This window comes from Prionailurus bengalensis, chromosome B4 (assembly GCF_016509475.1).
Source record: "Prionailurus bengalensis isolate Pbe53 chromosome B4, Fcat_Pben_1.1_paternal_pri, whole genome shotgun sequence".
Lineage (NCBI taxonomy): Eukaryota > Metazoa > Chordata > Mammalia > Carnivora > Felidae > Prionailurus > Prionailurus bengalensis.
In genome coordinates, this window is record NC_057358.1 from 38841011 (window position 1) to 38857703 (window position 16693).

Sequence of the window (16693 nt, forward strand, 5' to 3'; positions counted from 1 at the left end):
TGTCTGGTGTAATTTGTACTTCCCTGATTCTGAGTGAGGCCAGATGTTTCTAATGATTTGCTGGTCTTCTACCATTCAGAGATTCCTAGGAGTACTTTATATATTACAGAGATGAGCCCTTTATGATCATGAGTAACAATACTTCTCCCAGTTGTTGCTTGTTTTTTGTTCTTGTTGTGTTTTTTTTTTTTTTTTTTTTACTTTGCCTGGAGTACCTTTTAGCTATGTAAAAGGGTTTTTTTTTGTTTGTGTTGTTTTAATTTTTATGTAGACCATAGCCTTAATTAATTGTAATTTCCTGGCCAGTAGGAAATGTGAACTATTCACCTTGTGTAATACACACTTGATATATTCCTGCGTAAATAATTTCTGTATCAACACCCACTTACCAGCATTGCTCTACTGTGGCATACCTAACTGTTCTCCTCTGCTATTATCCTGCTTATTCTCGTCCATTCTGGTTAATTCTCTCCCTCTCCTGTCTTTGCTCTATGATTTGTATCGTCTGTGACAGAACAAAGTGTTCGGCCCCACAGTGTTGTTGCTTCTCTCCTCCAAAGTATACCAGAAATAATAACGTACAATTACAATAACATTTTCCGTTATTATGTCCCATTTTTTCCCTAGATTACATACACTTGGGAAGCTAAGAAATTCGTTTATTATATTCCTTGTGCCTAAGAATAAAGATATGATGTGGTGGGTAAGAAAATAATATCCTCCACATTCCACAGCAGTACTAGGGCATTTGTTATAGAAGTGCTTGAATAACTTTTAAATCAGGATGTTAAAATATAAGCCAAAAGCCTTAAGAAACAGACTGACAGAAACTTAAAGCATTTCTTTCCTTATTTGAATCCTTGTTTCAAAATATCTCCTTGGAAAGAGCAAAGGGGTATCCCTTCCAATTCACATGCTACCATTTTTTTTTCTGTTTTATTTTATGTTCTTTGAACAGCAATATTTACTTGAGGGACCATGACAGAAAGTAGGAGGTATGCTCTCGAAGATTTTCCCCTTCAATTTCATTCACAGGAATAACAAATACTTACTCTTTTCTGGCATCTACAGCTCTCTTTTAGGGCTGTGTACCGCCAGAGAAACCAAACAGGACAATGTGCGACCCAGAGCCAGGAGCAGAGGGCTGTGCTGCCGTCCCACTGAGCTCACACCTTCTTTAGGTCTCCTTTGGTCATTACAGATTTGGAATCACTCCCAGGAGTTGCCCAATGGGGCTCAGTGGAGGTAGAGAAAAAGGGGGCAAGTGCCTAGGAGTTATAAGTAGCCCATATAACTGGATGGCTCTAGAGTATTTACAAGTTAATTCAAACCTACTTCAGCAAGCTATTTTAAGGATTTATAGCAGAGACCATATGGCATTCTGTGAGCATCCTAAAGACATGAAAAATGTAAATACAGAAGGGGAAATGAAGAGCATAACGGGAAAGGAAACAAGGGCAGACAACCATCATACTGTACTTCATCAACTAATGCAAAATTCAGCCATGAAAAGACCAACATGAAGATCGTTAAATAAGCTACCCAAACATTTTCAGTCTATTTGTGCCTCTGTCAAACACTCAAAAAGAGGAGGAAAGCCCACTCTCTCTATCCCTGTTCTCTTTACAATACCTGAAAGCACTGATAGAAAAGGGGGCTCTTTTTATTAAGCGCTGTTTTCCAGTGATGAGATTCATTTGCTTCATTTCTGTAGGCAAAGACAAAGATATTAGATAGGCGGTAGGGACAGATTGTGCTACAAATAGTTACGAGGATGTGTAGCCACAGCACATGGCGATCCGGAACCATGGCACTTGGGGAGGCGCTGGCGAGCACAGTGTATCAAGGACCCCTTGCCACACATCTATTCATGACATCCTAGGAGCGCTATTCAGGGAACATGGCTTCATCATTCGGTCACACAAAGGATGCTAGGCTCAGACTGCTAAATACACAGGGTCCGTACCTTTCTGTAGCACACTTAAGCTTAAGCTGATGCTACAGTGCAAGACTTAGGAAAATGAAGAGTATTAGAAAGAGAATAAAATTATAGTACCGAATCTTCTGGTCAGTTTATGAAATGGGAAGTGTACTTTGATTGCTCCAAAAATTTTGGGAATGATAAAAAGATACACTACCACTATAAAACTGAAAGAATTCACAGAATTTCAAAAATTGGTACATTTCTGGCCTTCTCTACACCATATACCAAAACCAACAATAGAAAATCTAGCTAGACTAAATACGTGCTTCTTCAAGAGGTTCTGGTGAGGTAAGACTAACAACTAATTGGAAGTGTCATCTTTTTCTCTCTTCTGTGCCTTAGCTGTGGCACTGTTACAGATTCATGTCTTCGTTCCCACAAAGTTTAGTGCTGAGGCTTACTTTGAGATCCCAGTCAGTGTATCTTATCTAATTGGCATCATTCCATTCCAAAATGAAGAGCTTCGCCCATCCAGGCAAATGCTGTAAAATATAAAGTGTGCCCTGCCCTTTTCGGATTCCCCTAGGTTCTGCACACACATTGGCATCACCGCTGTGCAGGAAAAAGCAAGATCACCTCAGCACAGGAGGCAAAGGCTGCAGGGTCTTCTACTACCTCACTGTGAGTTTCCTCTTCACCATTTTTACCAAGAGCACCTGAGTCACCTTACGGCAAAACAGTTGGAGCTAATTTTGCAAATAGTACATTCGAAATGCTGATGATACATTTGATGGAGTATCATCATATAGAGGGGCTGGTGGAATTAAATTATTGAATGTGACTCCTATTCTTTGATAAAGACATTTTTTAACAAACTGTATGGTCTGAGAGAAAGCTCTTCCCAAAATACAGTTTATTAGCAAATATTCTTTCAGAAACGTGTGGCTTGCTGAATTAAATGTGTTGATAAACTTCATCCTCTACATGAAGCCTGATGTGTGTGCATATCACTACGTCTTAGTATTGCTTCAAACTGGCACTTGTACACAAGATGTCTGAAAGGTCTAGCGAATACCTTCTGTCTACACTGCAGCAAAAAGACAAATGTCAGGGCCCTTGAAGGCAGCCTATTTAGCTAATGTCATAAAAAAGCAGTTATGGGTTAGTTGGGAAGAAGAATATAATGGTTTTAATTCTCAATAATAAAATAAAAACTTTGGGGGGACAATAATGATTAGAGATTTGGTTGCATCAATCTCTTACTGGACAAATCCCCTTCACCATTTCTGGGCCTTAGTTCATCCAAGGGAATTTGCTTAGGTGTCACCACCCTTAGGTGTGCCCACACCACAACACAACACAACTCTGCCATAAAGACACTACTCATAGGCCAAAATGAACAAATCAGGAGACTATAGATGCTGTAGAGGATGTGGAGAAATGGGAACCCTCTTGCACTGTTGGTCGGAATGTAAACTGGGGCAGCCGCTCTGGAAAACAGTGTGGAAGTTCCTAAAAAAATTAAAAATAGAACTACCCTATGACCCAGCAATAGCACTGCTAGGAATCTACCCAAGGGATACAGGAGTGCTGATGCATAGGGGCACTTGTACTCCAATGATTATAGCAGCACTTTCAACAATAGCCAAATTATGGAAAGAGCCTAAATGTCCATCAACCGACAAATGGATAAAGAAGATGGGGTTTATATAATGGAACACCACTTGGCAATGAGAAAGAATGAAATCTGGCCATTTGTAGCAATGTAGATAGAAATGGAGAGTATTATGCTAAGTGAAATAAGTCAGGCAGAGAAAGACAGATACCATATGTTTTCACTCATATGTGGATCCTGAGAAACTTAACAGAAGACCAGGGGAAGGGGAAGGGGCAGGGGGGAAGTTACAGAGAGGGAAGGAGGCAAACCATAAGAGACTCTTAAATACTTGAGAACAAATTGAGGGTTGATGGGGGGTGGGGGAGAGGGGAAAGTGGGTGATGGGCATCGAGGAGGGCACCTTTTGGGATGAGCACTACGTGTTGTATGCAAACCAATTTGACAATAAAATATATATAAAGAACAACAACAACAACAACAAAAAGACACTACTCATAGAAACTAGGACGGAACATCTATATGACTGAACCACGTGGCAGCCAAAATATGCTTTATTAAGAAAGCCTTCCAGAGCACCTGGCTGGCTCAGTCAGTACAGCATGTGACTCCTGACCTTGGAGTTGTATGTTTGAGCCCCACATTGGGTGGAGAGGTTAATTAAAAATAAAACCTTAAAAAACAAAAAGGCTCCCTTTCTAGGTCTTGTATGCCTCTATGCCACAAACAGCTGAAACCAACAGCTTGAAACTAAAAGAGTTGAATCCGACGGGTTTTTCATGGGATACCTAAAACCATGCCCATAGATCATGGATGAAATCCAAAGTAGGACTGATTTCCAGATTAGCTGGCTGTTCTGTGAAAGAGCCAATGAAATCAGAAAATGGCAAAAGGCAACATCCATTAAAGAAATAGTTTTCTGGTAAAGACACTAAGAGATGGGTCATTCAGCTGAACTTTGGTCTTAAAACTATCACTAGCTACCTATGACTTTGTTACTTAACCTCTCAGATGGATCCTTAAAATACAAAGATTCCCAGATATTTCAATGGTGAACAAAACAACAGCTAAAAAGTGTTTTGTGTTCCTTAGAGGAAAACTGTTACATAAGCTCAAAAGATATGACAATCTCCATACATGTTAGTATTGATAAGCATACAAATATTCCTTTACAAAAGGTAATGTTGTGCAAGATTTTAAATCTTGAATTTTTATAGAGAGATTTTTGTGTATGACAAAGAGGACTTATTTCACTGTGCACAAATATATTAACTAATTCTCATCTTCACAACTGTAGATTTTACTGTATCAATATGCTAAAAACACACAACTATTAGGGGAAAAAAACATACCTGCAAAGTCTATCTTGTAGCTGAATTTGGAAGTAGTAAAAGAAATGGCGCCACAAGGGTTTGTTTTGAAGCTTTTTTCGATATCTTCACTGCTAACTGTACACTGAATGTTGGTGTCCGGCTTTAAGACAAACCAGAGAGTGTCATTTACCAGCTGTTCATGTCAATGACTTGGCCACAGAGGCGGTTCTGTGGTCACAGAGACAGAGACTGGCGTGATGAGGGGAACTGACTGAGCGCCTGTTCTAGTTCCCACACACAGGGAGAATCACGGCTAAGCAAGCGTGTGCAAAACGGTGTAAGGACTTCCAGGGAAGAAGCTCCAGCAACTGGTGAGAATCCCTCTCTCCAGATTGTTACAATTTCTACAAATGATTACAATAATTACAACTTCCTAACCGGCTCAACTTAAATCTTCTTTAGGTAGGTTTCTAAGTAAAGAAAGACCACCAAGCTTCTGGGTACTGGCTGAAATTCACTAGCCATGACTCTGGACAGATTCCGTTAGCCTTTCTGAGTTTTGCTCTCTTTGACCATGAGACAGAGTGTAAACATCTGCTTCAGAGCTGCTGTGAGGCTAAAGTAGAAAATATACCTGCAACATCTAACATAATACCTGGCGGACACAAGGTGCTTAATATGGGCTTGCTCTCTTCCCCTCCTCCTCGTTCACCAAATGGAACTTGGAGTTGTTCAGCCATACTGAGACTACGCAACTCAGTCACACTCGCCTCTGTACACACAGTGAACTTGCACTGCTTCTTCTAAATACATGATTGAGGGGCGCCTGGGTGGCTCAGTCGGTTGGGTGTCCGACTTCGGTTCAGGTCATTCATTATCTCACGGTCTGTGAGTTCGAGCCCCGCGTTGGGCTCTGTGCTGACAGCTCAGGGCCTAGAGCCTGCTTCAGGTTCTGTGTCTCCCTCTCTCTCTGTCCCTCCCCCACTCACGCTCTATCTCTCTCTATCAAAAAAAATGAATAAACGTTAAAAAAAATAAATAAATACATGATTGAGAAAACCTGGGGAAAGGAGAAGGAAAGGACTAGAAGAATTTCTCACTTTTCTTTTAGTCAAGCTACCTGATTTCCTTAAGGTTTGATTTCCTTCCAGGTCTGCACTGCTACTTTGTGCGTCAGCAAAGTGATGCTGAGTGAAGGGGACGCCCTTGTGCTACATTCTGGAAAGGAGGTACCTGAAACATGTGCCACTTCCCGCACTCTGCCAAGTAAAACCAGCCCCACTGGGTGTCTGACGTGTCCATCTCATCCATCTCACTATTTGCCGTTCCGGGTAAAAATTCTTCTGCTTTGTGAAACATCTCCTGAAGAGCCAGAAAGGGGCAGAAGAAGAAATATACGTTTCTTAACAATCAATGTACTTTTTATACATCTTTTTTCTTCTTACAAAGAACTGTATTCCAAGTGTCCTTACCACGGTGACACTGCAAAAATACCATCCTCTGGGGTGCCTGGGTGGCTCAATCAGTTAAGTGTCCAACTCTTGATTTTGGCTCAGGTCATGATCTCATCATTTGTAAGATTGAGCCTCACATCAAGGCTCTGCACTGACAGCATGGAGCCTGTTTGGGATATTCTCTCTCTCTCTCTCTCTCTCTCTCTCTCTCTGTCCCTCCCCTGTTTGCACTCTTTTTCCCTCTCTCTCAAAATAAATAAATAAACTTAAAAAATAAAAATACCATTTTCCCTGGCATATTGACTCTGAAGACAAACATTTAAAAAGGCTGAATATCACTGCTTAACAAATAAAACAAATAATAATACACTTAAGTAAGATATATCAATGTGCCAATGATTTAAGATATTTCAATATCTATAAGCACTCCAGATTCTCAGTACAGAGCCAAGAAATTTCTGTCTTACCATATGTTCACACATTTGGTCAAAAGAATCCATGTATCACATTAGTTAAAACCAAATACACCTGAGTTTTGTTTTAAACATTCATTACTTCATTTAATGACATGGAAAGATGTTTGCAATCTATAGAGTTAAGTAAAAAGGAAGATTACAATACATAGAAATAGTATAATCCAATTTTAATTAAAAAATTCATCTATATTTACCCATATGAATGTATTTGGATGTACATGTATGTATGTGTATATATACACACACACATACAGGCACGCACACACACAGAAGAAAGTTTGGATGTATATACAATTTATCATAGTTTTTTTCTGAGTGTTAGGATAATTTGCAGTAACTCTTATCTAGCTCTTAAAATATGCCAAGCACTAAGTGCTGTACATATAATAGCTCATTTAGGACTCATAACAATCCTGTAAAATAGGTATTATTATCCCAAATTTATAAATGAGGAAACTGGAGCACAGAGAGGTCATACAAAAAGGAAGCCAGGATTCAAACCCAGGCAGTCTGGATCCAGGGCCTGTGCCTGTAACCACCATAATATACTGCTTTGTACTTCATCAATGATGACTTTATAATCACCACTATATCAAGTAACTCATGTACACGTGATCTTTGAAAAGTTTTAAACATTCTTGGGTAGAGACTAGGATGAAGAGAGGGTCACCAGAAAAAGTGCAATGAGGTTAGCCAAAGAAGACTAATTATCTGGAATGTGTCCTCAGGGTTTCTGAATAAATTTAAATTGCACAATTAATATATGAAAATATTCTCCTTGCAAAAAGTCAAAACATTCAAGATAAAGCTAAAAACGTTTTCGACCATCATCACTTCCATTTCTGGTATCTTCTCTCCTTCCTTCCTCAGGGTTAACCAAGACTATCAACTTACTATGTGTGTTTCAGATGTGTGTGTGTGGCGGCGGGGGGGGGGGGGGCGGTTAACCATATACACACATACAAACATATAGTTATTGGTGATTTGTTAAAAATTGTATTTCCTACAGCTTTGATTTATTTTACAAAGAATATGTAACTACTTGAGTAATTTATAAAACATTTGTTTTAAATTTCATTACTTAAGATGGTCCACCCTGTATCCAGAAGCTGTATAACCTAGGATAAGTTTCTAATTACCTCGTCTAGGCCACAGTTTCTGCTTCATAAAACGGAGATTAAAGGCTCCTTCCTCATTGGGCTCTTGTTAGAAATGAATGAGATAATGCAGTAAAGTACCAAGTACAGTACCTGAGCTCAATGAAGGGGGCTTGTTATTTTTTACTCATGTTTGGAAACTTCTCCAAGGAATGCTTTACGATTATTTTCTGGATTTTTCCTTCATGTTTTAAAGTTGATTGGCTGCTAAGAAATGAAAAATACAACACCCTAGGGTCAAGAGCTTCAGGTACAGGACCGACTATTTGCCTTATACCTTTCAATCAGAAAATAAAGCCAATGGTTTAAAATTTAAGATCAATTGTTCATATTAACTATTCCAGCTCCTGCTCTTTCTTCTATTATTGTTCACATCATTTGTTCGTTCCACTGTGAGAAAGCAAGAATGACCTAAATTTATTTTTTCTTCTGAAAGTAACTCCCAAAATTTAGAAAGATGAGTTTAAAGGTAATAGTTAAGGTAAATATTTGGCTTAGGAGTTCTATCTTTTTTTACTAGAAGAGGGAAATAAAAACAAGAAATGGGAAACAGAAAATACCCTTTACACAGTATACATGCATCACTTGTGCTTTGCTATGTCACACTGTCCCAAAGATCACACTTTAAGCCAGGCTACAAATGTAAGTACTTTACCAAAGTCCTTCCAGAATTTCCTGTCATAAATATCTTTAGGTGGGACCTAGGACAGACTCATATTTATCCCTATTTTGGAGAGGGCATCACTATAGGCAGGTGCCACCGTAGTGAACATTTCTAAAGCACTTCAAATTCCACAAAATATTTTGTCTTTTACAACCCCATGTGCAGGAAAAGTCACTATCTTCCAATCAAAGTTAGAGACAAAATCAAGCAGGGAAAATGCAGTTATTTTGTCTAGAATCATAGTTAGTGGGGGGTGAAGGGGCTAGGGTGGTGGAGTAGCAGGAGGACCCTAGGCGTGCCTCACCCCTCGAACACAGCTAGACAAATATCAAATCATTCTGAACACCCAAGAAATCGATCTGAGGACAGAACAAACTGCACAACTAGGGGGAGAGAAGAGGCCACACTGTGGAGGGTAGGAGGTGCAGAGACATGGTTTGGGGGAGAGAAGGATCACAGGTGCTGCAGAGGGGAAGGAGCCATGGTCATGGAGAGACAGAGAGAGGGAGAGAGGGAGGGAGAGAAAGAAAGAAAGAAAGAAAGAAAGAAAGAAAGAAAGAAAGAAAGAGCACAGAGGGAATCATACAAGGAAAACACTTGCCCAAAGTCATTGACTGGGAAAACAAGAGGGGCTGATTATGGCGAGTTTTTATAACCAGTGGGGCTCAAAGACTGAAGTTTTCGAAGTCTGCACTGTGGCTGGTGTGGAGCCTGGTAGGCACTGTGGTGCTCTTGTGGGAAAGCAGGGCAGAGGCCCAGGAGCAGACAGTGTGATCTGAGGATCCCCTGGATGGACTGGGAGAAATGGTTCTCCCTTCTTGGAGCACATCTGGGAGAGGTGGTGGTGCCTCTCAGGGGACAAAATAGCCAGCAGGTGCCATTGCACTGCCCCATTTATTAGCATAAGGGCAGAGACACCTGCTGAGGGTGGCTAACCTGGGCACCAGCTTTTTGCTGTGCTTTACTCTAAACTCCAAGCTCCTGCACTTCAGTGCCACGGCCTTTCTGAGACAAACCAGCACCAGCCCAGTGAGACCCTTCTCCAGAGGACCAGTGCACGTCTGTGCCACACTGTCCCTAAAGTTTAGAGTTTTATAACTCAGTGGGCCTGCCTGGGATACAACACAGGTGCACTATACTGCTGTGTAGGCAGATAGCTGGGACATAGGGTGAAGGCAGGGATCTCAGGGACACTTGGAAAACAGAGAGACTGTTTGCTCTTCTGGGAGGGCTTCCCAGACAGCAGTGGTTGCAAACTCCCCTTTCCAGTGTGAATGAGAGGGCTGGTGCCATTTCCCTCCCCTGTCCCACAGCATAAACTAACTTCAGTAACGGCACAGTGCCAACAGTGGTGACCTAAACTGCTTACACCAAGCTCCACTCCCATGCACTCTGCAGGTGCTTCTTTACTATGGCAAGTGTGCCTGAGAACCAGAGTAGTGGGCCCCTCCCCCAGAAGGCCAGCATAAACACCCCCCACCCCATCAAGTCTACTGACCATAGTGTGCTGCAAAGCCCTAGCTTTAGTGGAAATAGGATCTGGTCTCTTTTAACAAGGAGACCAGAGCACACCCAGTTAAAATTTGCCACACTCTGGTCAAGGTCCAAACACTGCCTACTGTAGACAAGGAGAGCCTCTGCAGATGACTAGTCTGAAGGATAGAGTAGCTAAGACACAGAAGCAGAGTGCACACAGCACACACCAGAGAAACTCCCTGAAGCACAAGGACCTGGACACTATGTGACCTCTTCTTCAAAAAGCCTCAGGAACAGGAAACATAACAGGCTTCCCTAACACAGAGAAGAAGACATAGACCTAGACAAAATGCGAAGATAGAAGAACTCATCCCAAAAGAAAGAACAAGAAAAAGTCATGGTCAGGGATCTAATCGAAACAGATGTAAGTAATATGCCTGATTCAGAATTTAAAGCAAAAATCATAAAGATACTAGCTGGGCTTGAGAAAAGCATGGAAGACACCAGGGAGTCGCTTACTGCAGAGATAAGACCTAAAAACTAGTCAGGCCAAAATAAAAATGCCAAGATGGAAAACTGGTAGGATGTAATGAACACAAGGATGGAAGAAGGAGGGGAATGGATAAGTAATGCAGAACGATAACATTATCAGGGTGTCTGGGTGGCTCAGTCAGTTGAATATCTGGCTCTTGATTTCAGCTCATGATCCAAGGGTCATGGGATCAAGCCCCACATTGGGTTCCACACTGAGCGTGCAGCCTGTTTAAGATTCTCTCCCTGTCTCCTCTACCTCTTTCCCTGGCGTGTGGTCTCTGTCCCTCAAATAAAAGAAAAAAGAATTTAAAAACAAGATAAAATTATGGAAACTAATGAAGCAGAAAAGAAGAGGGAAAGAAATATATTGGATCATGAATGTAGACTCAGAGAACTCAGCAACTTCATAAAGTATAACATTCATATCATAGGAGTCCCAGAAGAAAAGAGGGAAAGCGGGGTAGAAGGTTTATGTGAACAAATTACAGCTGAAAAATTTCCTCATCTAGGGAAGGAAATAGACATCCAACTCCAGGAGGCACAGAGAATTTGAATCTAAATCAACAAAAGCAGGCCAACACCAATACATATCGTAGCAAAATTTGCAAAATATAGAGATAGGGAAACATTTTAAAAGCAGCAAGGAAAAGAAATCCCTAGTTTACAAGAGAAGACAAACAAGGTTAGCAGCAGACCTCTCCACAGAAACTGGGCAGTCCACAAGGGAGTGGCATGATATATTCAACATGCTAAATGGGAAAAATATGCAGCCAAGAATATTCTATCCAGCAAGGTTGTCATTCAGAAGAGAAGGAGAGATAAAGAGTTTCTCAAACAAAAACTAAAAGAGTTCATGACCACTAAATTAGCCCTCCAAGAAATATTGAAGGGGACTCTTTGAGTGGGAAAGAAACACCAAAAGCAAAAAAGTCTAGAAAAAAAAACAAACAGAAAATCTCCAGAAACAATGACTTAACAAGTAAATCAATGGCACTATTCATATCTATCAATAATCACTCTGAATGTAAATAGACTAAATGCAAAAGACACAGGGTGTCAGAACGGATTAAAAAAAAAAAAAAAAAACAAGACCCATCGGGGTGCCTGGGTGGTTCAGTCAGTTAAGCGTCCAACTTCAGCACTTCAGCTCAGGCCACGATCTCATGGTTCATGAGTTCGAGCCCCACATGGGGCTCTGTGCTGACAGCTCAGAGTTGGAGCCTGCTTCAGATTCTATGTCTCCCTCTCTCTCTGCCCCTCTCTCATTCATGCTCTGTCTCTCCGTGTCTCTCAAAAATAAATAAACATTAAAAACAAAAACAAAAACAAGACCCATCTATATGCTGCCAACAAGAGACTCATTTTAGACCTAAAGACACCTCCAAATTGAAAGTGAAGGGATAGAGAATCATTTATCATGCTAAAGGACATTAAAGAAAGCCAGAGTAGCCATACTTCCATCAGACAAACGACATTTTTTTTAAATGTTTATTTACTTATTTTGAAAGAGAATGAGTGTGAGCAGGGAAGGGGCACAAGAGAGAGGGAGAGAGAGAATCCCAAGCAGGCCCTGTGCTACCAGAGCAGAGCCCAAGGCAGGGTTCAATCTCACGAACTGCAACATCATGACCTGAGCCAAAACCAAGAGTTGGATGCTTAACCAATTGAGCCACCCAGGCCTCCAGGCAAACTAGATTTTAAACCAAAGACTTTAACGAGAAATGATAAATAAATAAAGGGGTTTATCCAACAAGAAGATCTAACAATTGTAAATACTTATACCCCCACTTGAAAGCACCCAAATACATAAAATAATTAATAACAAACATAAAGGAACTCTGATAATAATACAGTAATAGCAGGGGACTCTGACACCCCACTCACAGCAATGGACACATAATCTAAGCAGAAAATCAACAAGGAAATAATAGTTTTCAATGACATACTGGACCAAATGGACTTAACAGATATATTCAGAACATTTCATCCTAAAGCAGCAGAATACACATTCTTTTTGAGTGCACATGGGACATTCTCCAGGATAGATCACATACTGGGTCACAAATCAGCCCTCAATAAGTACAAAAAGATCGAGATCATACCATGCATATTTTCCAACAACAATGCTATGAAACTTGAAGTCAACCACAAGAAAAAATTTGGAAAGACCACAAATACATGGAAGCTAAATAACATCCTACAAAAACAAACAAATGGGTTAATCAGAAAATTAAGTACAAAATTTAAAAAATACATGGAAACAAATGAAAATGAAAACATAACCATCCAAAACATTTGGGATGCAGCAAAAGTGGTCCTAAGAGGGAAGTATATAGCAATACACGTCTAACTCAATAAACAAGAAAAATCTCAAATACACAACCCAACCTTACATCTAAAGGAGCTAGAAAAAGAACAACAAATGTAGCCTAAAGCCAGCAGAAAAAGGGACATAGTAAAGATTAGAATAGGAATAAATGATAGAGACACAAACAAAAAAACCCAAGAAGAACAGATCAATGAAACCAGGAGCTGTTTCTTTGAAAGAAGTAATAAAATTGATAAACTTCTAGGCAGACTTATCAAAAAGAAAAGAGAAAGGACCCAAATAAATATAATCACAAATGAGAGAGGAGAGATCACAACTAACACCACAGATATACAAACAAAGGAGAATATTATGAAAAATTATATGCTAACAAACTGGGTAGAAGAAATAGATAAATTCCTAGAAACATATAAACTACCAAAATTGAAATAGGAAGAAATAGAATATTTGAACAACTAATAACCAGTAAAGAAATTGAATCTGTAATAAAAAATCTCCCAACCAACAACAGTCCAGGACCAGATGGCCTCCCAGGAGAATTCTACCAAACATTAAGTGATTAGTTAATACCTATTCTTCTCAAACTGTTCCAAAAAAGAGAAATGAAAGGAAAACTTCCAAACTCACTCTATGAGGCCAGCATTACATTGATTCCAAAACCAGACAAAGATCCCACTAGAAGAGAAAATTACTGGCCAATGTCCTTGATGAACATACATGCGAAAATTCTTAACAAAATACTAACAAATCGAATCCAACAGTACATTAAAAGAATCATTCACCAGGATCAAGTAACATTTATCCCTGGGCTGCAAGGAGGTTCAGTGTTTGCAAATCAATCAACATGACACACCAAATTAATAAAGAAAGGTTAAGAACCATGTGATCCTGTCAATAGATGCAGAAAAAGCATTTGACAAAGTACAGCATCCATCCTTGATAAAAACCTTCAACAAAGTAGGGATAGAGGGAACGTACCTCAACATCATAAAGTCCATATATGAATGACCCATAGCTAATATCATCCTCACTGGAGCAAAACTGAGAGCTTTTTCTCTACAGTCAGAAACAAGATAGGGATGTCTGCTCTCACCATTGTTATTCAACATAGTACTGGAAGTCCTAGCCTCAGAAATCAGACAATAAAAAGAAACAAAAGGTATCCAAATCAGCAAGGAAAAAGTTGAACTTTCACTATTTACAGATGACATAATACTCTATGTAGAAAACCTGAAAGACTCCAAAAAATTGCTAGAACTTGATATATGAAGTTGTATATGGTATCAGTAAAGTCTCAGGATACAACATCAAGGCACAGAAATTGGTTGCATCTCTATACACCAATAATTAAGCAGCAGAAAGAGAAATCAAGGAATCGATCCCATTTACAATTGCACCAAAAACCATAAGATACCTAGAAATAAACCTAACCAAATTGGTAAAGAGACCTGTACTCTGAAAACTATAGAATGCTTATGAAAGACACCGAAGAGGACACAAAGAAATGAAAAACATTCCATTCTCATGGGTTGGAAGAACAAATATTGTTAAAATTTCTATACTACCCAAAGCAATCTACACATTTAATGCAATACCTATCAAAACACCACCAGCATTTTTCACAGAGCTAAAACAAACAATCCTAAAATTTGTATGGAATCACAAAAGACCCCAAATAGCCAAAACAATCTTGAAAAAGAAAAGTAAAGCTGGGGGCATCACAATTCTGGACTTCAAATTATCTTACAAAGTTATAGTGAGCAAAACAGTATGGTACTGGCACAAAAACAGACACATAGGACAATGGAACAGAATAGAAAACCCAGAAATGGGCCCCAACTATATGGTCAACTACTCTTCGACAAAGCAGGAAAGAATATCCAACGGAAAAAAGACAATCTTTTCAACAAATGGTGTGGGAAAACTGGACAGCTACATGCAGAAGAATTACACTGGACCACTTTCTTACACCATACACAAAAATAAATTCAAAATGGATGAAATACCTAAATGTGAGATAAGAAACCATCAAAATCCTAGAGGAGAACACAGGAAGCAATCTCTTTGACACTGGCTTTAGCAACTTCTTACTAGACACATCCCCTGAGGCAAGGGAAACAAAAGCAAACATGAACTATCAGGACTTCATCAAGATAAAAAGCTTCTGCACAGTGAAGGAAACAATCAATAAAATTAAAAGGCAACCTTCAGAATATTTTGCAAATGACATATCTGATAAAGGGTTAGTTTCCAAAATCTATAAAGAATTTATCAAACTCAGCACCCAGAAAACAATCCAGTTAAGAAATAGGCAGAAGACATGAACAGGTATTTTTCCAAATAAGACATCCAGTGGCTAACAGACATATGAAAGTATCATCAGACTCAATATCACTCATCATCAGGGAAATACAAATCAAAACTACGGTGAGCTACCACCTCACACTCCTCAGAATGGCTAAATTTAACAACACGGGAAACAACAGATGTTGGTGAGGATGTGGAGAAAGGGGACCCCTCTTGCACTGTTGGTGGGAATGCAAACTGGTGTAGCCACCCTGGAAAACAGTATGGAGGTTCCTCAAAAAGTTAAAAATAGAACTATCCTATGACCCAGCAATTGCACTACTAGGTATTTGCCCAAAGGATACTAATTTGAAGGGACAGACACACGCACCCTAATGTTTACAGCAGCATTTTCAATAATCGCCAAATTAATGGAAAGAGCCAAATGTCCATCGACTGATGAATGAGAAGATGTGATGTGCATATAAATAAACAAACAAACATACATAGATACACACACACAATGGAATATTACTCAGTAATAAAAAAAAATGAAATCTTGCAATTTACAGTAACATGGATAGAGCCAGAGTGTATTATGCTAGGCAAAATAACTCAGTCAGAGAAAGACAAATACCATACGATTTCACTTATATATGGAATTTAAGAAACAAAACAGATGATGATAGGGGAAAAAAAGAGAGAGAGTGGCAAACCATAAAACAGACCCTTAACAACAGAGAAACAAACTGAGGGAAGGTGAGTGGTGGATGGGTTAAATGGGTGATGGGTATTAAGGAGGGCATTTGTTGTGATAAGCCCTGGGTGTAAGTGATTAATCACTGAATTCTACTCCTAAAACTAATATTACACTATATGTTACCTAACTGGAATTTAAATAAAAACTTGAGGGACGCCTGTTTCATTCTTAGGTTAAGCACCTGACTCTTGGTTTCTGCTCAGGTGACGATCTCACAGATTCATGAGTTTGAGCCCCATGTCTGGCTCTGCCCTAGCAGTAGGGAGCCTACTTGGGATTCTCTGCCTCTCCCTCTCTCTCTGCCCCTCCCCCACTCACGCTGCCTCTGTCTCTCTCAAAAAATAGACCTAAAAACAAAACAAAACAAAACCTTGAAACTAAAAAACAAAAACAAAAACAAAAAACAAAGTAAAAAACAGAATCATAGAGTTAGCAGTACAAAGGAGATTAAAGAAACACCCAAGACTTCCTGAGCATCAGTTCTTCCCTAAACTGCCAATGCGGATGGCTTCATTTTCATATATGGACAGTTGCTCCTTCTCTCCTCTATTGTGAAAGCTTAATTTGGTTGCTTTACTTCTCAGACATTATGGCTTTTTCCCAAGAGTTAGTTCATAAGACTAAGTCTTATAGTTTTCTACAATAAGTTACTCCTCCAAAGGAAGGGCTACTCTGTATAACGAGGCTCAAAGAGTAAGCCAAGTT

The 16693-nt window shown here is 39.6% G+C and overlaps 1 protein-coding gene across 5 annotated transcripts in view; it reads right to left on the reverse strand.

Moving 5' to 3' along the window:
- Window positions 1-16693, reverse strand: part of PARP11 (poly(ADP-ribose) polymerase family member 11) — a 68509-nt gene that overhangs the window by 15309 nt on the left and 36507 nt on the right. For 3 of the 5 annotated variants that reach the window (XM_043564223.1, XM_043564220.1, XM_043564219.1), the window contains 3 exons: window positions 6086-6214; window positions 4892-5012; window positions 1633-1708 (listed from right to left, as the gene is read on the reverse strand). In XM_043564223.1, the coding sequence (XP_043420158.1) occupies window positions 1633-1708; window positions 4892-5012; window positions 6086-6211 (323 nt within the window). In that variant the 5' untranslated portion in view covers window positions 6212-6214. Of the gene's footprint in view, window positions 1-1632; window positions 1709-4891; window positions 5013-6085; window positions 6215-8032; window positions 8147-16693 lie in introns of those variants that run through there. The other 2 variants (XM_043564222.1, XM_043564224.1) reach the window with 2 other exon arrangements.